This window comes from Pleurodeles waltl, chromosome 8 (assembly GCF_031143425.1).
Source record: "Pleurodeles waltl isolate 20211129_DDA chromosome 8, aPleWal1.hap1.20221129, whole genome shotgun sequence".
Taxonomy (NCBI): domain Eukaryota; kingdom Metazoa; phylum Chordata; class Amphibia; order Caudata; family Salamandridae; genus Pleurodeles; species Pleurodeles waltl.
Window position 1 is genome coordinate 697,234,816 of NC_090447.1, and position 21,695 is coordinate 697,256,510.

The 21,695-nt window shown below is 44.8% G+C and overlaps 1 protein-coding gene across 2 annotated transcripts in view; it reads left to right on the plus strand.

The window, feature by feature from the left end:
- APOO (apolipoprotein O) overlaps nt 1–21,695 on the plus strand; it is a 769,977-nt gene that overhangs the window by 367,942 nt on the left and 380,340 nt on the right. For both annotated transcript variants that reach the window (XM_069204825.1, XM_069204824.1), the window contains one exon: nt 10,852–10,943. In XM_069204825.1, the coding sequence (XP_069060926.1) occupies nt 10,852–10,943 (92 nt within the window). The remainder of the gene's footprint in view (nt 1–10,851; nt 10,944–21,695) is intronic.

Sequence of the window (21,695 nt, forward strand, 5' to 3'; positions counted from 1 at the left end):
TCTGGAAAAAAGTTAAATTCAGTGTTTTTGTATATCACCGGACGGCGCTCCCTGGCCAGTCGAAGAATCGCGTCACGGTCTCTATAGTTCAGGAGCCGTAGAATGATAGGACGTGGGGGAGCTCCAGGTGGGGGCCGAGGCCCCAGCGATCTATGCACCCTTTCCACCACCAGCAAACGGGACAGCCGGTCATGGAACAGATCAGATAGCATCTCCTCCACAAAGTACTCCATTCTGCCCATGTCCGTGGTCTCGGGGAGCCCCATCAACCTGAGGTTATTCCGACGCGATCGGGCCTCCAAATCTAAGTTCTTTGCCCGGATGACCTCCAGCACCCTCTCCATGCGCAGCAATTGTTCACTCTCACCTCGCTGCGTGTCTTCCAGACCAGAGGTACGCGCTTCCAACTGGTCAAGGCAGGCGTCATGCTCGTCCACCCGAGTCTTGATACGATCAAGTTGCTCTGCCACGTGGTCTAGCTTCCCATCTATTCCAGCCAGGCTGGTCTTGAGGTCCAGAAACATAACCTTTACCGAACCATCTGAGTTCTTTTCATCCGTTGCAGGCCCCTCCAACTGGGATGTGGGAGCACCCCCCCTCCGTCGGCCCCCCTCGAAGGAGAGCTTAGCCTGTGTCTGCTCCGCCTTCCCCATCACTTAACCAGTGGGTCGTTGACAACCACACTCCGCTGACCCCTCTGGAAGACCAGGAGGGAAGGTCAGATATTCAATCCACCTTCACAAAGTCCACCCGGCTCCTGCTAATCAGCTTTATCCAGCGTCAGCGGTGCAATGAATCTCGCCAATGTCCGAGGTCAAATAGGCCTCTGCGTCCACGGCACTAGGCCAAAGCACCCTTACACCAGTTCCCACCTCAGACTTTGCCTTCATCACCACCGCACCTCCGGGCCCCGGCCACGATCCCGCCGCCTCCACTTGTTCGATCGTCTTTGAGTGTGACCACCAGGCCACACAATCGCAGGGGGGCTCTCCGGCCACTCAACGTCCAGTGCCGTCCGCGCGACCGTCCTACCTCCAGGCCATGCGGTCTAGGCCTTCAATGCATGGCCGCGATCCCCAGGTGCGGCGAGAGAAGGCCTTCAATCATGGAGAAGGAAAGGGGGGGGGGCCTGCGGCACGACACCACCGCCGATATGGCCCCCCAAGCACCCCAATGATCGATGCCCCCGAGGCCCTCTGGGTCCCCGGGGGAAAGCGCAGGCCATTCCCACTCAGCGCGGCGGCCGGGAGCACGCCGCGACCCTAAGAGGCCAGTCCGGCCCCTCGCACTGCACCGCAACTGCCGCCGCTGCAACGGGGGGAAGCCATCAACATCAGGCGTTCCCCCATCCTCTCATCGCTCGGCCAGCTCCGTCCTGACCGGATAATTTAGCAAACTGGGCCCCCGCCGGAGTAGAGCCTCACTGAGTGCCGGCCATCTTGCCGCTGGCTAGCTCCGCCAAGAGGGGTCCATTTTTCTCTACTATCTCGTTTCTGAAGTCATCTATTAGAAAGTAATTTGTTCTCAATTGTTCTGGCTCAATGCCCATATCGATGCATGCATGGTCTGAGGCCACTATCGGTCCAGTTTTGGGGTTTGAGGTAAATGTAACATGGCTAATACCTATGAATAGCTGTCATTTCTGGAGAATGAATTATGTGGATAGGGAAGTGTGATTAAGCAGCTGCCACATGCCAATCAGGTTGTGTTTTGTTTACTGAGGGTTAGTAACTGAGAGTGAAATTGGCTCCCTTTGCATTTGTTATTGTATATTCAGTTAAGGATGGCGTCCATCAGCATTTAAATGATTAAAATCATTTGCTGAAATCACCCTTGTGTAATGAGGTAGATCTGTAATACCTTTATTAAGAGAGGTCAACAATTCTAGGGAATTCCTGTTTGGAGCATAAATGATAATCACGTACAACTCAGTGTTGCCTTTTTGCTTTTTTGATTAACCACCTCCCTTGGTTGTTGTCACATACTTGAGAAAAAATTATTTTTGACTTTTTTTAGATGAGAATTTTGACACCATTTTGAGGTCTTGCCTAGACAATGCTTTTAGGTTTTTTTTCTGTCAGTGGGCTTAGAGACCACCCATTGCTTACAGTTGGTTAACTTCATTGTCAATCTTATTTGCTTGCTTCTTATTGGTCAGTGGCTGTATACTTTTTTCCTCTTTATGTATCTGTCGCTCCTCTAGAACATGGACACAATACTTGTGTCCTTCCACTGTTCAATTTAGTAGGCACTACTTTTTTCGTTGAGTTTAAGCACTCTACAAGAGTGTGCCTTTTTTCACCAAGCTCCTTTGTGTACTTCTTCCCCCTCCACTGTGCTCATGCTCCCACCCATTCGTCCTTCCATTGTTTCTTAATACCCCATCTATTGTTAAATAAACCCACCTAATCCGTTTTTGCTTAAAACCCTACCCACCGTAACACCCTCAGTCTATTATTGATTAAATCCCCTACCCACCCGCACTCCCACCCTCCATTGTTGCTTAAAACCCCTAACTACCCTTCCTCCTTGGTTGCTTAAAACCCATGCCCGCCTGCCTCCCTGCCATTAAAAAAACAAAGTGCTATGATGCAGACTTCTCTGGCTACGTCATAGCACTTATTCCCCCATCCTCCTCCATGTGACTTCCCGCTCCACCCTTTCTGCATTCGTTGTTTCTTGCCTCTGTCTCAGCTGTCATAGCAAAAAAAATAGCATTATGACACGGACACTGCTGGCCGCATCATAGCTCTTTTTTTCCCCACCCGACCTCTGTGTTGTCTCCCACGCCCCCTCACCAGCCGTAAAAGGTCCCAGAAAAAAAGCCAGCGATATAGCCAAACAGGTAATGATTGGAAACTGTCATTTGATTTCCAGCCCCTGCAATACTGTGCATTTACTTTGGGCATTTTTTCTTGATTGGGTCTGCATATTAAAGCTACTCCCAGCGCTTGCTAGTGTGTGGAGTTTCCGCCTATTACTAACAGCCACACTGAAAACACATTATTTCAATGCTGCTGTATTCAGTATCTTGGAAAGATTTTCAACATGCAATTAAAGTAACAGAGTTTTCTGTAGTTGCTGCTGTTGATACAAAGCGACTCCCTAGGAACGGTTCTGCTGCTCGCCTTTTTGTATCTGTGGCTCACACACTCCTATGGAAAAAAGATGCACATTTTAATCAACTGTGTTCTTAACTTTGAGGGAGCCGAATTCTATGGATATGCAAGGCAGCGTGTGAAATGGTGAAAACAAGAAACTTCAAGCATTGATAAAGCCAATAGGTCTCACCTACCAGAGCTATTGGCTATGTCAGTGTTTTGTAGCCATGCTGTACAGCAGCACAGCTGTTGTGCAACATGGCTAAAGGTAATAAAGAAAAAGCGGCATGATGTGGCTAGGAAGTCCATTAGCTCCGGTAATCAAGACCTTTCGGCTTTCCCAATGCTTGTACTATTTATGTGTTGGGGACTGAAGGCCTCCTACTCACTTTTATTTTCCTTTTGAAACGGTGGTTAAAATCTTTAAATTTTTCAGGGAAGTCACTCTTAAGATATGATCACGCCTTTATACTAGAGATATTATACAGAACATGGTTCATGAAGGAAACTTAATCTTTTGAGTAATTTACAATTTTTGGGTTAAGTTTACTAGATTTTGCTTATTCACTAAATCCAAGTGTAAGTTGCTGCTTAAAACAAAAAAGTAGCAAGCCCAGCCCCACACATGGACCATACTGGTACTGCAACATCCTCACGTAGACAATAATGGAGGTAGGGAAATAAAATAAAACCCTATAGGGAAACATAAGGAATTATAAATCCCCACCTAAGGAAAAACATGTTTAATTTGCCTTAATAATTATTCAAAGTGAATTCATTGTAATTAATGGTTATATTTCAATAAAAAGTATGGTTACTTTAACTTTGGTATTATTTTTTTAATTCGATTATAAATGTGTACTGTTTTTACATTTATTTAAAAATCAGTTTAATTTATTTATATTCTTAACTATTTTAAATAATTTAGTTTAGTTTAACATTATTTCCTAAGGGGTTTTATTTTGTTTGCTCACCTCCATTATTGTCAATGGGCGTGGGTTGCAGTACTAGTGGTTGCTCGTATGTGGTATTGGATTTAGTACACAAGATGTGATGTTCTAGTGTTACCTAAGAAATGATGCTCTTATGTTTTAGTTTGTAGTGTGGACATTAAAGTGACCCATATGATCTTTAATCTGTGTATACAGAGTAATCGTATAATAGACAGCTTCCCTAAGTGAGTCGAAAATTGTGGTTCGACCATAGCTCTCGTAGAATGCAGGTATATTAGCGATCTCATGTGGAGAGAAATAGGATTAGTGCTATAGGAAGACGTGATAAAAGTAGCTGGACACCTGATTGTTATCCAAATTCTATGTCTTTGCAGGGTCAACATAATTCAGCATGCTGGCCCTCCCAATATATCCTTCCCTGTACTCTCTTACAGAGCGTACTTGGGTAAAGGATGGTGTTCTAACTTACTCTATATCCAGTGGTAAAATAACATCAATGATATAACTCTTGATTTAACTGACCAGTAAGGTGACCAACAAAGGACTGAACAGTGTGTTTCCAGGTTATTATTGAAGAGATAGTAAATTCAGTCTAATATAAACATGTTGTAACTCATGTGGATGTAAACATACATTCCTTCTCATAGTTAAGATCACCCAAATATAGCCACTTTGTCTTATCTCCTGCATTTGGAATAATGTCACTGTTCTGTAATAGTATGTAATATTTGATGTGTGTGGAAAACCTGATGAACGTCTTGTTGACAGCACAAGCTATTAGGGTACATTCCGATTTTAGAGGAAAGTTTTGATCTTAGCTGTTCATATCGGATTGAATTGTATTTTACATGCATAGGAAATCTAGCTTTTTTGTCTTGCTGGGTTGTTGAACTTTAAACACTTGGGCACGACTGTTCAATGCTAAATGTATGTGCTCTGACTCCTAAAACATGGAGAGATTCTCTAATCCCTGAATGACTTATTTAACTTATTCATGGTCCAGAAATACACCCATGGCATGAAACGTTAGATGTCACCTATAGACTGCAGCACTTATTGTGCCATCCAGTAGTAGTAATCAAAGAAAACATGGCTTCAGGTCTACCATTGTAGTCTGATTTCTGCAGTATAAAACCTGCAGTGCAACCTCTTGAACTCACCCTTTTAGATGGGTAAATGCCTACCTTTTAAATATTAGTAAGTTTCCCTAAGTAGGCCTTGTAACCCACAAGGTAGGATGAATAGTATTTAAAAGTGGGACATGTAGAAAAGTAATGTCACTATTTCTCTACAGTGACAATGTTCAGAAGATTTTTTCACTGTGGCAGGCCTAGCTGTGCTATATAGAAAACCAGAGTACAGATTAAAATGCTAATACTGTATGTCAGGAATGCGACAGATTAGAAGGATAATGAAGCAGCTTTTGTTTGATAGTCATTTTTAATAATTATTATGGGAAAATACCTTTTTAAAAATCACCTTTTATACCTCTTAAAAAGTCATCTTTTCACTGCCTGAAGTTCTTGAATGCTAATTTGCATTAGCTCTGCAGCTTCTCCCAGGCTGAAATTAGCCTTAATGAGGTGTGAAGGAGGAGGGAAATGACTCCCAGGATCACACACTAGGCTGACCTGAAAGGGCAGAGATGACTCCTCTGAAATCCATAAAATATTCAGATTGGGGTTGTGAGCATCCTGGTGCAACGCTATGTCAAATCCTGCTCAGCCTGTCTGTTGACCTACATGTAGCACTTGGGGTGCACTCAAAAGGGAGAGAGCAGAGTGGCAAAACATTTCTGTATACCCTGTCTATTTGCTGGAGGACCCTGCTTTTGTCCTACCAGACTTCTATCTTTGAGTTTGTTATTATGTGTAGTACCTGCTTCAAAGTGGATTTTAGTTTAGCATGTGTAAGGATACTGGTGAGCTCACTATGACTCTTGACACACACCAAATCACATTGGGGAGAGAGAAAAAAAATCAAACACCTAGACAAAACCTCCAAACCAACACAATAACTCACTAAAGATGCCTAGATTATATGCGGTGCTAACCGAATAACCTTACAGGAACCCAGAGGATTTTGAGGTAGACACCTCACCCACAACTTATTGTGGCATGCTTTATCATTTGCTGTTCCCCACACTTTGGTAGGTAAATACCACCTTGGTGTGGATTCAGCCATTGCTGGGAGTTCTTATGCTTGCTGGACTAATTGCAGTGTTCTAGATAAATGTTAAAAATACTGAAAGTAAACCTGAGGATTTAAATGCATTATGGGGTACCTTTGGTATGATTAAAAAGAAGTATGTTGGGCCTGTGATGAGTTTTAATGACTCATCTAACCCTTTTCTTATGCTAACATGTTTCATTTGATCAGCACCCTAATTTATGGGTGGAATCAAAGTCTTGCCAATCACATCAGGGGGGCACCCGTCTGTAGTCACACATTTGTCTAGAGGAAATGCCTGCTGATTCACCTACTGGTTCCCCCGATGCTGGCCTCCTAACCGGCACTCACGTTTGCTGCTAAGATTCTTACCGTTCCATTCGCCTCTGTCTCCTGTGATCATGATTTAAGGGTAGGTTCCCTTGAGCACTCGTATCCATTACAGGCATTGGTGTCATGGTTGTTCTGGTAGTCGGAGCTTGTGTGTTTGTTCACTGTTGGAGGCCACTGTAATTGGAGCTCTGTTGGGACAGAAGAGTCCTCTGCATGGTAAGAAACGTGTAACCCTGCCCTGAATGTCCAACTGTATTGTTGCCTGGATCCCTAATGCAGATTTTTGTCACAGGCGAACATGGATCATGCGTGTGTGCCATGCCATGACATAGGGCTATCTCACAGACTGCAGTCTTGTTAGACCGGGAGGGGCGTTCAAAGGGCTGCCTTCATAGTGGTGGAAAGCTACTGCCTTCACCTGGAGTTAAGCAGCACACATGCAATGGTGGTAGTATACCGTGTAGTGATCAGTACATGGCTGGCCTTAGGGCAGTGTGACCAGTGTAGCTGCGCCTAGTGCTGAATTTGTAGAGGGAGTCGGTGTTTAAAAATACCGCTATGGGTTCAAAGCCCAGAGAACTTCCATGTGCATCCAGCAGTAAGAGGCAACAATTAAAATGTCAAAATAACTCTGGTATTTAATGTTAATGCTTGTGAGAGATCAGAATTTTGTTTAGTGGCAGTTTTGACTCATCATAAAGTAGCACAGAGGGATAATGTGCATGGTGCAAAGAACATGTGCCATGCAGATCACAAAACTGAGTGTAAGTTAACTATGAGTAACGCTTAAATAAAGAGACATAAGTCAGAGAGGGAATATAGAGAGATGAAGGGCACTGAAAGGGAGTGGTAGTGAGGTAATTTGTGGAGAAGGTGGTCATGGGAGGGTGCCAAAAAAGACTGTTGCACCAGGTACCATAAGCGCTAAAGCCAGCCCTGGATCATTAATAGTGAACAAGTCTGTTTTACCCTGTGTCACTGGAGTGAAGCCCAAAAGGCTTACTCACTTTCTTATAATTTCCGTTGCTGCATGCTTAACTTATCTTTGGCCTACATTAGGTTGATGTGGAAATTCGTTTGTGGTGGAAACGTACTGAGTGCATGTGTGCTCGCAAGAAATACAGTACACAAAGGGTTAAGCGTGGTACAGTTTGCACGTGGTAAATGTGTGTGTGCTGGCAGTGTGTTTTTAAAATAACACACTGGTGCAGTACAAAGAGACGGCGCTGCTGAACAGTGTGCACAAACTGCTTGTGCTGCATATGAGTATGCTGGTGATGGCATAATACTGGAGGATAACAGTGCTGGGTAGTAAGTGTGCTGTGGATGCGCAGTGAGTGCAAACGTTCTGCACTGGTACATTACAAAGAGGACCTTTTTTTCATATTTGGGAAGCCCAGGACTGCCTGGTGAAAACATAACGAGAAGGGGAATCCCACCCCAGACAGATTTATGTGTTGCTGCATTCCTGTAAGCTGGGCGGGACATGCACTGGAGGATGAGCTAGCCAGGCTCTCTCCCTGCATTTTAAAGGGCTCTTTGATTCAGTGACAGATCACAAGGAAGAGGCTTGGGCATATCTTGGGAAGAGAGAGATGTTGCTGATAAGGGAATCATAAAGTGTAGGGTTGAGGGCCCAGGATTAACCTTTTGATGCACATGTCATTGTGGCTTACATGCAGGTGTGAACTCTGGTCACTCCCAAGAATCTTGTTGTGGGTTGATCAGCTTTGGAGTCCTGCTTCCTGTGATGGATATCCTTCAGGAGGAAGAAGGGGAAAGATGCCAATTTCAAAGAAGGAGAACCACAGCATAAAACTTCAAAGCCCCAGACACTAAATCATAATTTGTGTCTGGAAAAGGACTATGAGTAGGGGAGTCTGAGACCCCAAAACGTTGTCATCTGCTGAGAAGCCAAGACGGGCTGTATGAAGAAGGGAAGCTCTGCAAGACTGCTGCCTGTGACCAGGACTAGGGGATCAAGCCTGTTAGTCTTCCTGCTGAGTGAGGGGACATCAACCAGGGAAACCAAGACCACCTGCCCTTGAGCCTGGAGCACTAGTGCCTGCTTCCTCTCCAAAATCGTGAGGTAGAGGAGGAAGCATTATATAGAGGGGAGTCCTGACATGAGGGCTTCCAGTTTGAGGTGTGAGAAATCCTCTCCCACACCAATCGAGCCCTAGCCCGTGTGCTAGACTGATTAAACGACCCTGTATGTCAGTTCGGGTAGGCATAGACTGAGCCAAGGAAGGAGGTGGGAGAGACCTGCTCCTGTAACATTCGCCCTTGTGCCAGACTATTTTGGTGACCCTGTATGCCCCGGGGGGCTGCTGTGGAAGTCAAACTCATGTCAGGGCGATGGGACTTGAGTGCTGTGGTAGTGACCCTATATGCCAACAGGAGCCTCTAGAGATACTGAGGCCAAGGTCTGTTGGACTCTACCGAAGAAGGCCAGGGGATCAACAGGACACTGTTGAAGCCCCGTCAGAGAAAGGAGACCACTGCCCATCCCTCCGGAGGGAAAAGTACTTACTACATGGTCGCCACAGTAAGAGCAACCCTGATCATCAGAACCAGCCGGTAGTGTGGCTCGAGGGAGAGTCTGGGCCAGCCAGGTGCTGCCACATGTGAGTTCACTTAGCCATACTTTGCCAATCTGGGGCAGGACTGCACTGTATTGCTGAATGGTTCCATACCGCTGGAGCGGATAAGCCAAAATCTGGGCCCGAAGACAAACCACCATTAGTGCTGCAGCCCTCGAGACTCTAGTGACTGAACTTATGAAAAGAGTCTGAGTGGGGAGTAACATGGAAGCCGTTGCACTAGAGGTGGGAGGGTAGGGAGCTACCTGACAACTACTAGAGATCTGACCTCAAGGGAGATTGTGTTATTGCGTTTAAATGTTGTTATCCTTGCATGTGTAGAGTTAGAATTTAAATACTTCTTTTTATGTAAAAACAAGTATTTGACTGGACATTGATTTATTGTTTGCACTGCTTGCATGTTGAGTTATGAGTCATGTTCACTCATCTGTATCTGCACTCCCTCCCCCTCCCCAAAGGAGCCTTGACTGCTTGTCCTATGCTACCCAACTGAGAGTCAGGTGCAGAAGGGAGTGCCAGGCCCAAGTGAGTGGGATCCATAGTAGGGCAGGCCGTGGGACATCTGGAGTAAAAGGCCTCAACCACAACGGTTGGGACCAGTAACTCATGCATGCCCGCTGGCCTTCTGAACAAGGTTCTGACAAGCTCCTTACAAGTCTTTGCAGCTGTGATCTTTCCTGTGTCCACTGAGCTTGTTATGCATTGAGCTCACTGTTGGAAAGCACTACTTGTCAGACGACATTTCAATGGTGGTTAATTATGCTCTTCTATGATTCAGTGAGAGGCCGATTGAGGTAGCCATCTTGCTGGTGTATTAGCCATGCCCCTTAATGTTCTCTGTTGAAAATACCTCACATTCGTTTCTATAGGAATTAAATAGGTTATATCTGCCAGCAAAAAAAGTATTTGCCAAGCTATTCGGTAAAGACACTCTTTAACATGGTTCCTGTGCATTGGGATGTGTACACGCTCATCAGCCATCTGGCAGGGAGAAAAAACAGTGGACCCAGTATTAAAGGCGAGACCTGTTGACTCTTCCAATGCTTGTTTTTCTTGCTATCAGTAGCGTTCACTTCCTGATCTTTTATATGAATGTAAGGCCTGAGAGAACAAGGGATTTAAACATGCTCTTTTCACACAACTTATCCCACTTCTGAACACTCTAATTTTGTGATATGCCCTCATAAAATATTAACCGGAGTCTAAAAAAGTAAGCGATGGAAGTCAAAATATGAAGAGTTTAAAAAGCAACCCACTGCAAACTGGTGTTGGAAAACTATTTTAGTCTTGGTAAAGAACAATCTGGGCACTCTAGTACGGAATCACAAAGTGGCCGACGAGTGGTAGGTCACCCGAATTTGGCTTCTTATAATTATTCCTTACATTCTAATCATCTCATTGGGAGGGTTTGCCTGTCTCTAACATATATTATCTGTGATTTTGTAGGGAGCTGAAATACATGGGTTCCAATTAGTTGGTTCTCTATCTTGGTGGGGAAGCAGGAAGTGGCAAACTGCTAGATTTCTGAAGTATATTAATGTCTTTGTCAATATAGAAAGAGTAAGTGTTGTAAGACTTATGTAATAATTAGAAAAAAGAACTAAAACACATAAAATAAATGTCTAATTGATGTTCAGCAATTCAGTTTGCATAGGAGTAAACCTTATTCACTCTTTCTTCTTCTTCCAATAGGTTCTAAAGTGAAAAGAATTGTGTACCCGCTGACTTTCACAGGACTAGCGGCCTCCCTCTATTATCCCCAGCATGCAGTTACAGTTGCAAAGGTTAGTAAAAAAAAAAACTCTTTATCTCTTTGGAAAGATCATTAAAGGTCTTACTGGGTACAGAAGACAGCTGGGTAGTATGGTCACTGAAATACCTTGTTCATGCAGGGTCTTTGCATACAATTAAAACATTTTGTATTCCATTTAAATTAAGTGTTTGATTTTTCGAAGTTTTGAACTGATTAACTTGTTGGGTTCAGGATGCTATCTTGTTTTTTACTGTGCTAGGGTAGGAGTGAGGAGACAGTTATGCACAGTGTGATGAATTATGCTTGTATATCATTGGTCTTTCTTACTAGTGTTGCTTATGTTCTGTAGTTAACACTTCTGTAATGCTTAGTATTAATGATAATCTAATAAGAAGACTTGCAAACAGAAAAAAGGAAAATATTTTGTATTATTGTGCCTTTACCAGGAGCACGGTTGCTAAGTCAACATTTTGTGTGAGAGATTTTAGGTTTCACCATGATGGCACTTAATAGACATTCATCTTAACATAAATAGGAGATATGTAAGAAAACCTGAGTTGGCATGTAATACAATAATACATCTTGTCCACTATGTCATCAAATATTAGGAATTTGATGTTGAACAAATTACTGTCCGTGCAGCATCCTTGATGGGGTCAGACACTGCTGTAATGCCTTAGGTGCCAACAGAAGGTACTTAAAGGATAAATGTGTTCACTTGCCATAAGTCTTAATACCTCATTGTTAATCAAGTACCAATCTTCTAAACTCACAAATGTATAATCTATCACACTACAATATATATAATATCTTGTTGTCCTAAACATATCTACAATATCCTGTTGACCTATAAGTAGCATTGCATATAGGATCTGTGTGCATCCTGCCATTGGAAGTCTTCAGCATGTTCACCCTTGGAGTTTGAAGCTTGAAGGGGACACAAAGGGATGTTCTTGATGGCCAGTATTCTTGAGGGTCAGCTTCAGGCATATACGAGTCACAGTAATCACATTATTTGTAACTCATGGCCAGTGGCATAAGAGAAAGTCCTGTTGAGTAAATTGGCAGAGGGCTTAAAAAGAAATGCTGAAACAACAATAAACACAAAAAATACTAGCTAAATATTCAAGGTGGGAAGCCATGTTAAAGCATCCGGCTCCCTTGCTGCAGCGAAAATTGGGGATCCTGAAGCCAGCAGACACAATAAAAGGCAAAGACTAAATGCAGCATATGGAGACTGAAATGTACATACGCCCAGGTTTCATTTTTTTTCTTTTTAAGGGACCAATTCTCTGGAAAACGTTAAATTGTTGCCTCCTCCTGGTCAGAAGGACTAACCCAAGTGCAATGGATGGTAAACTGGGTGTACCAGTACTAAATACCTACCTTAATAATAAATACAGTATGTTTTAAATCCAGGTACACTACTTTTTGCTTGGCAAATTTAGGTATTGATTGATGAAATCTAAGATCCGAATAGCAGGTCAACAGAATGGCCCATATGTTTCCATTGGCCTGATCATAAGATTCAGTAGACTGACTTGTTATTCAGCATGTCATTTAAATATGTAAGTGGTACCTGGGCATAAAATTGCATTTGACCCTGCAATTAAAATACTGAAAGTCCCATCACCCTTTCACTGGACTCTACTCTGAACTATTGTCTGAGTCTTATCCTTTGGCCCTGCAAAGCATCCCATGACAGTAAGGTGATTCTGCCAAAAACCGAAGGATATCAGACCTCCCAGAACTGAACACAGGTGGTGGAAGATTTCCCAAATGGGTTTTTTATGGTTCTCTGGTTTTAGGTGCCCAGACTTCAGGGAAGAGAATTTGAAATATGAACCATGACATAAAACTCCTCCTACCCCCCCCCAATCTCTGGGGTGCCCCTTCACTTAAGAAAACTCACAAATCTGCTAGAAACCCTCCCCATCTTATCAGATTTTGGACATATCATTTCCTTTTGGAGAATCACGCACTGGTGTTCAGTCCTGAAATAATGTAGCCATGCTGTGTCAGGGAATCCAGATCCTTGTTCAGAATTCATCTTGGGGTTCCAGTTGCAGCTGTCAATGCACACTGTAGGTGACATCACCATATGCAGGCCCTGATGACTTCTTTATCCCTCCCTGCTTTGGACATTAGGGAGTAGTTCAGGCTGGCTAAGTTAATTTTGGGGCATATTGTACAAGTGCAAGGGGTAAAGAGTGGGGTCATGGCGGGCTCAAGATCACCACCTTTGTGCCATACCGAATAAGGATAAGTCCCAGAGTAGATAGAAATGAATGCATAGTTGATGCTCGCGTTCGAGGCATTTTATGAAGTATTCTGTCATGGAACATGGATCCTACGACCAGGAACATATAGCAAATTTATGCCTCCTTTTGTTCTAGGCAATACTACAGTTCCTCTAGTACCAGTAGCTTTCTCCTTCTATAGTTCTGACTGTACCCTAATTGGGCATGGTTTCAACTCCATCAGAGAAGTAGTCTATAGGGAAATAGATGCCTGCCTAAATAGGCCGCACCTCACAGGGGCAGGTATCCAGGGTGTAACAAATATCCCAGCAGTCCTGCTACTCACTGGAGCCCAGATTGCTAAACCAGTAGAGGACATTTTAAAGGGAAGCACTTAGGCTGGACCCGAGCTGTTTAGATGAGTGTGTAGAAAGAGACTGGATTGGACAGGCTCCCTTCATTGCTGAATATGGTGTTGAGGGTGGGTGCCTCCTCGGTGAGGATGATGTTCAGTAGACCACCATCTAGGTTTGTCCCTTTCTTCATTGTTCTTGTCATTTGCCGAAGCACTTGCAGCCTCTTGCCTGAGAACTGCTGAAGAGACCGTGACTCCATAGTCTGGTTAACGGGTTCTGTATGCATGACTTGCCTTGGAACCAGATTGTTGGTCTGTCAGGGGTGTAGCTTTTATTAGTGCAGCTCATGCAGTGGCACAGAGACCCATGGATTTGAGAAGCCCTCTGCATTCCATGAAGGCTCTTTTATCATACAACCAGGGGGCAACCTGGGATATTTTCCTTGTTTGCTTTAGGTACTGCTGTATGGGATCTCTGATGCCTCTCAATTAACTCTTTCCTGAGACCTATGTTATTTCATTGACCTGTATGTGCTTGACAAGAGAAAACCTCTAGCGCACCTACTTCTAGTTCCTTGTTTGCCCTGACTCTTACTATAATATACATTGTAAAGCTCAATGAAATAAAAAAAGATTCTTTTTAAAAACCCAATTATTTAGGCATGCATTTTACTGAGAAAACTACATTTTAAACTGAGTGCCAATGCCATGTTCAAAACATGCATTTTAGTGTTAATAATCCAACTGAACCTGATGCAACTTTGAGACTAACTGTTCTCATTGCCACAATTTAATAATCAAACTAGAGTGTGAGTTTCGAGCAGCTTTGTTACAGTTTTTGCACACATGCAGCGGTCAAATGACTATCTAGTAACTCATCAAAAAGATAGTGGTAATTAAACCAAAGGCATTTTTTCCCTAAGTTCAGTAATGAAGACAATATTGATGTTTTTGACAGGTGCATGTTAAATGACATTACCAACTTAAAGTTCAATTGTAAAGAACATAGTTTGAGTCAAAAAGAATGGCAAGCCCTTTTAACGTTACAATAAAAAAAATGAAGAGATTGTAATCCTTAAAGCTAATAAAGTGAGCTCCATAGTCATTCAGAATTACTGTAATTACAATAATGAGCACAGAGACAGTTGACTTATAATCTTTGTTACAGAACATCAACACCCACTAAAGTACAAATTGCAGAAAATGATTTAACTACTTCTTTACGGAAATTGTGAAATCAGGGAATACTTTCTTATGAGGAATATAATTACCTTAATATCCCTAATCCAAGGAAACCTGTGATTTATTTTTTACCTAAAATTCATAAAAATCATATTGCTCTGCAAGGTAGACCCATAGTCTCCAGCAGCGACTTATTTAGTGAAAGATTATCATAATTTATTGACATCTACATCACACCTTTTGTTAAGGCATTACCTTCATATTTAAAAGATACCACCGACTTTCTCACTGGAATTGATAATATCCCATGGGAAGATAATATGCTTTTGGTGACCATGGATGTGAAGGATTACACCTGTATTGCACACAAAAACTGACCAGCCAGTATGAAACATTTCTTAAATAGCAGAAGAGCAAATAGAAAAATGCTGTTAGAACTGGCTAACTTTGTAACTTCTTTTTTAATGAAAATGCCCTGTACCATCAAATTTGAGGAACTATGGTGGGTTCACTATGTGCTCTATCGTACTTGTCATTGTTTATGGGTGAATTTGAAAATGAGATTGTATGTGGAGTAGCATCACATCTGTTGGAGGATAATGTGTTATTATGGCGCAAGATTTATTGGTAATATTTCATCAAATGGAAGGGTGATGCAACAACATTATTAGATTTGCATTCTATTCTGAATCAGAACTCATGTAATATAGAGTTATCCTTGGAATATAGCAACATTATGACCCTCTTTCTTGACTGTACTCTTTATATAGAAGATCACAAAATAATCAGTAAGATTTTTAGATTCCGAATCAGAACTCATGTAATTTAGAGTTAACCTTAGAATATAGCAACAGTATGATCCACTTTCTCGACTGTACTCTTTATATAGAAGATCACAGAATAATCAGTAAGATTTTTAGATTCCGAATCAGAACTCATGTAATTTAGAGTTATCCTTAGAATATAGCAACAGTATGATCCACTTTCTCGACTGTACTCTTTATATAGAAGATCACAGAATAATCAGTAAGATTTTTAGAAAACCTACCTCTGTAAACAGCATTCTGCACTCCACATCTGCATACATTACACACCAGATACATAATATCCTTTTTAGGTAAATACTTAGGGACTGCAGGATATGTAGCAAAGATTCTGATTTCGAGGAAGAGGTAACTAATATTCATGCACATTGCATTCAAAGAGGTTACAGCTCTTCTGTGAGTCAGTAAGCATTTATTAAAGTCGAACACATCAAAAGGAATGATTTGCTGTACGATAAACAAGCAGGTCGGAATAAATTCCAACTTGGGAAAAAAGTGAATAACAATAATATCAGGTTCATTACCAAGTACAATCAAGAAAGCTCTCAAGTTCACAAAATTCTCAGTAAACACTGGCATTTATTTAGATTGGACAATGAAATATACAAATACTTGAATGCACGGCCGGAGGTGACTTTTCAAAGATGCAGATCTCTGAAAGATATTTTATATGCAAGTGATACGGTGTGTTACTCTAAACAGATTCCCACCAAAGAACCCATTTTGATTTTATCTGTTTTTTTATTTTTTTATTTGAAAATGTCATTTGTTGTGATTTTGCCTGTGTAAATAAACTAATTTTGTTGATCTTGAAAGGAAGATAAAATATCCCATTGCAGAGTTTATACGTTGTAACACTCGTTTCTATATTTCTGTTATTACTTGTGTTTGCCAGGAATATGTGTTGGGTCTACGATCTGCCCAGTTAAAGAAAGGTGGAAGGAACGTCTCAGAGCTTTTAAAAAAAACTAATGAGAGCTATCCAATGTCTGTACATTTAAGAGATTCTGAATGTAGACAAAACTTGAAAGATATTCTTTTTGTTGCCATTGAAACAGTCCAACAACATAGGAGACGTGGAGATCATGCACAGGGTGGTATGAAGGTGTGCCTTGGATGGGTGATGGGAGAGGGATGTGGAGTGAGAACAAGTAGTTGGAGTGGGGACGGAAGGAGTAGGAACACTGGCTGCCATCAGTGAGGAGTCCAGAGCCTGGAATAATCTCTTCAGGGCAGACAGGGCACTGTGAATGCCTTCCAGGAAGGCATTTGACTGCTGCATCTGGGATGCCAGTCCCTGGATGGCATTCACAGTGGTTGTCTGCCCCACAGAGACAGACCTCAGGAGGTCAATAGCCTCCTCATTGAGGGCAGCAGGGCTGACTGGGGCAGGTGCAGAGGTGCCTGCGGAGAAGGAGATGCCCACCCTCCTGGGTGAGCGGGCATGGGCAACTGGGTTGGGGAGCTGCAGGGAGGGCGGTGCTGGTAAGAGGGGTGGCGGACAAGGATGATACAGGCATGGGCCCAGATGGGTCAGTCACCTCCAGGGAGCTGCCATTGTAGGTGGATTCTGAAGATGTTGTGGTCGATCCTGTCCCCCCTGTGGCACTCATCTTGCCGTCTGTCCCACTGGTCCCCTCGGCTCCACTGGATTCAGCGTCCTCGGTCCTGTGGGCTGCAGCTTCCTCACTTGCGGGTGCCCCTTCTTCGCCAGATGATGCTGATGCACACAGACAGAGGAGGAGAAGGAGGGAGGGAGGGAGGGTGAGAGAGAGAGAGACATGGTGCAATCGGTCACTGCCAATACAACAGTCACAAACAGTAACTACATCATCCTCTAATTCCATGCCATGACATGCCATATCCTCACTTACACATGCTCCAACAATGGAACACCATGGGGCCAACCACAGCAACGCACATGTGTACTGCTGAAGGTGATACAGATGCAATCATGTACATGATGAGAGGCATACCCGCCACAGTTGCACAGTACCTACCACTTCCCATGCCCTCTGAGACACACAATTCCTGGACTGTTGAACCAACTGAATCCTGCATGGGTAGTTGGCATGCCATCTATGCCATTCTCAAATACACTGTGACATCTTGGCCAACCTCACCTCACTACACATACTCTACCTGCCAGCACATTGAGGACTCTACATTCACCCCTGGCACAGTGGTTGGCAAGAACATATTATAATGGGCTGACACCCCAGTTGTATTGACCGTGTTGCCATGAGCTGCCAAGCTCATTTGGTAGTGGGTGACAACACAGATACCACATTGGGCATAAGTGACCCTCAACTCACTGACTGCATGGCATGGCCACACATCTATGATTAATATCCTTCCCGGTTGTCTAATACCCATAGTGGATATGTATCTACCTAGCACCCATGCTACAGCCGTACAGTAGTGCACATCCTGAGCCACGAAGGCAATACATAATGCAAATGAGAGTGTGTACTCACCCCCTTGTGGCTGCTGTGGTGCCCTCAAGCGCCCATCCACCTCAGGGTATTCCACTGCCAAAATGCAGGACATAAGTGGGGGGTCAGGGTCCGACGGGCACCCCTTCCTGGTGTGGAGGACGTACCCAGCTGGGCCCCGCAGCCTTCCGGGCCCAGCGTCTCAGGTCCTCCCACCCCTTTCTGCAGTGGGTGCTCCGCCGGGCATGGACCCCCAGGGTCCGCACTTGCTTGGCGATTGCACGCCATATCCCCTTCTTCTGATGGGCGCTGACCTGCATATGTGACACAGACAGAAGGACAAAATCATATAGTGTGGCAACATAGGGACAGCAGTGGACAGCACACATCTTACTTCCACACGCAAATTACATCAATCCACGTATCCTCTGACTTCTCACCCATGTCCATTTTCCAGTCACACTACCTCGTCCCAAGGCCCCCACACGCATCACTCACAGACAGGACAGTGACATTACCCTCACCTGCTGCTCTGGTGCCCCATACACCTGTCCATACAGGGGTAGGAGCCAGTCTCCGAGCTTTTCCAATTCCTCCTGGGTGAAGGCTGGGGCCTTTCTCCTGCAGGACGTGGCATCTTGCCAACCAGAGTCGGAACACAGCAGCACACGCAGTGGAGGTCTTCTGTGCACATATGTCAGGAGTCAAGTGAGCTTGAGCATATGAAATGGCGATCACGTCCGCAGTGGACATCACCGTCACCGCCAGTGGAGATCAGCATTGGCTTCTGTCTCCCATAGGCAACACTGTTAGCCAATGTGGAGTTGCACGGCGGTTGCGACTGCCTGCCGCTATGACGTGTGCGCCAGTGTGATGGGCTAACTTCTGTCTGTCCTGTGCATGCAGGACAGGCGGCTGCCATTTTACATGTATAATGAGAATTGAGAGTGCAGTCTAGGTGTGTCATTGGTTTAATTTTGTGACCTGTGCACAGCACAGCTACGTCCAGACAGTCAGTGGTGCACATCATGATTCCTACTCCCACCTATTCCCAGGTACGGTGGAAGGGTGAGGATGAGGAATGCTCCTATGTACAGGCCCCTAGTTGACCTTGCCACCCTGGAAGAGCAACACGTCATTCAGACCTATCGTCTGAACCGTCAGACCACCATGGAACTGATGAGCCAGTTGGAGGTGGATCTGTTGCCTGCCAGTCGTTATCCCAATGCCATCCCTCCCACAGTACTGGTGTTGTTGGTCCTTCACTTCCTTGCCTCGGGGTCATTCCAGATTACAGTGGCCTTGGCAGCAGGGATGTCATAGCCCATGTTCAGCAACGCCCTGAGGGACATACTATGGGGGTTATTCTAACTTTGGAGGAGGTGTTAATCCGTCCCAAAAGTGACGGAAAAGTGACGGATTTACCACCAGCCGTATTACGAGTCCATTATATCCTATGGAACTCGTAATACGGCTGGTGGTATATCCGTCACTTTACCGTCACTTTTGGGACGGATTAACACTCCTCCAAAGTTAGAATAACCCCCTATGTGCCCTGCTAAAACATCTGCCTAGCTACATCAGGTTCCCCCAACATGCTTATTTGGCCACCTTAAAAGCGGCATTTTACGAATTGGCACATGTACCTCATGTGATAGGGGCCGTAGATGGCACCCACATTGCACTGGTGCCACCCAGGAGAAGTGAACAAGTGTATCGGAACTGTAAAAACTTCTATTCCCCCAATGTAAAGGTGGTGTGTCTTGCTGAACAATATATCACACAAGTGACGGCAAAGTTCCCTTGTTCTGTGCATGGCTCATACATTCTGTGGAGCAGCACCGTCCCACACATGATGGCAGCATTTCAGAGGGAGCCGGCCTGCCTCATCAGTATGTATCCTTTCAAATGTGTGCCCCTCTGCTCTCAACACCCTTCACAACCTGCCCATTCACCCTCCCGGAATTGACACGGCTCTGACTGGGTGGCTTGGAGGGTGGGTTATATGTGCCCATGAGTTGGTTCCTTACTGTGCACAGGTCAGTGCCATTCTGTACCTGCTGTGGTTTTGCAGCACCAGTGACATCTTTGACCATCATGACCCTTGTTGCCTGGACTGGCAGATCCAGTGCTCCATGTGTGCTGTACTAGGTGGATTCCTCTGTATGAAATCCTCTCCTGGGGATCGACATTGGGCGTGGTGTGCAACATCACTGTGCATGCCAGTGGGAACTGCCTCACTTCTGGATCTGTTTAGTGTAGGGAAAGGACCATTGGAGAGGTATGTTTAGGGAATGTGGATTTGTTATGAGCATATGGTTGGAGACTTGTGTTTCCATTTCAGCCTTGGCTTCCTGTACTTACAGTGTGCTGATTAGGCATATGTGACTCCTTTAGTGATTGGTGTCCCTGTCTTCTTCCATTTACAGGGTATTGTTGTGGTGCACTCTGGTCCCTGCCTCACCTGTTGCCTCCCTTGACAAATATCTCCAGCCATTGGCTGCTCCCCTGTATTCGTTGCTGTATGTTGCTCCCCCTTCTGTCACGCTCACATATGTTGGCATCACAATGGGTTGCTTGTTGCACTTGTAATGGCAGTATATTTTGTACTCATGACAAATACAGACTTAGACAGTAACTGTGCTCAATGGTGTTTATTTGGGAGGTACAAGTGCAAGGGGTGAAGAGTGGGGTCATGGTGGGTGGGTTCATCAGAGTATATAGGCCAGCAGTGGTTAGTTGCAGTCCTTTATGGTGGCCTTGGGAGAACAGAGATATGACAGTGGACAGTAAACAGGATATCTCAGTGACACACAGGAGAGAATGTTGCGGAGAGGGTCACTTCCTGGCGGTGGTCTTCGTTTTGGCATCAGTTCCTGATGGATGTCTGGTTGGACATCCTCGCTTGCGTAGGGCTCCTCAGCTACAGGGGGAGGGGTGGTGGTGTCCTGCTAGTCCTGGGGCGGGGTCTGCATGCCACAAGCTCCCACTGATGTGGAGGGCTCAGATGGGTTGTGGCTATTGGAAGGGGCCTGTTGGTGGGAGGTGGACTGACGCTGGATGGTGGTGATTTCCTTCAGCACCCCTGTTTTGGTGGCCATGGTGGATTTTTGGGTCTGCCACTGCTATATGTCCTCCTGATGGTGTGCAGTCTGCAGCCTCTGGGTCTCCTGCATGGTGGCGAGGATCTGGGCCATGGTGTCCTGGGTTTGGTGGTATGCACCCATGACTTGGATGAGGGCCTCCTGGACAGTCTGGTGTTATGGCTGGCCTCTCCCTTGGACCACTGTACCCCTTCCACTAACCCTAGCCCACAGTGTCCCTGGCACAGTGTGCCCACCCCAAGTGGCCCCAGGCCCTTCATTGTCTGGGGTGTATGACCTCTACACTGGTCCCTCTACTGTGGTGCACACTTCTGATTGAGTAGTCCCTGGGGCACAGGTTTGTGAAGGAGGGGCTGACTGAGGACTTGTAGGCACATGAGAGGGGGTGTCCAGTATGTCCATGGTTGAGCACCTGGGAGTAGACTGTCCAGTCCCCCCAGATGGCCCAGGCAAGTTGACCCCATCCAGACATCCGCTTGGGCCTTCATCCTGGTGAGGGCTGTCTGACCCTGACCTCCTTTGCATTGTGGTAGTGGCAGAGTCACCTGTGGATGGAAAGGTGGAGAGTTAGTATGTGGATGTGTAGTTGTCATTTCCATGGTGTGGTGCATGCAGTGGCCCGACTTGCTTCCCAGTGATGGCA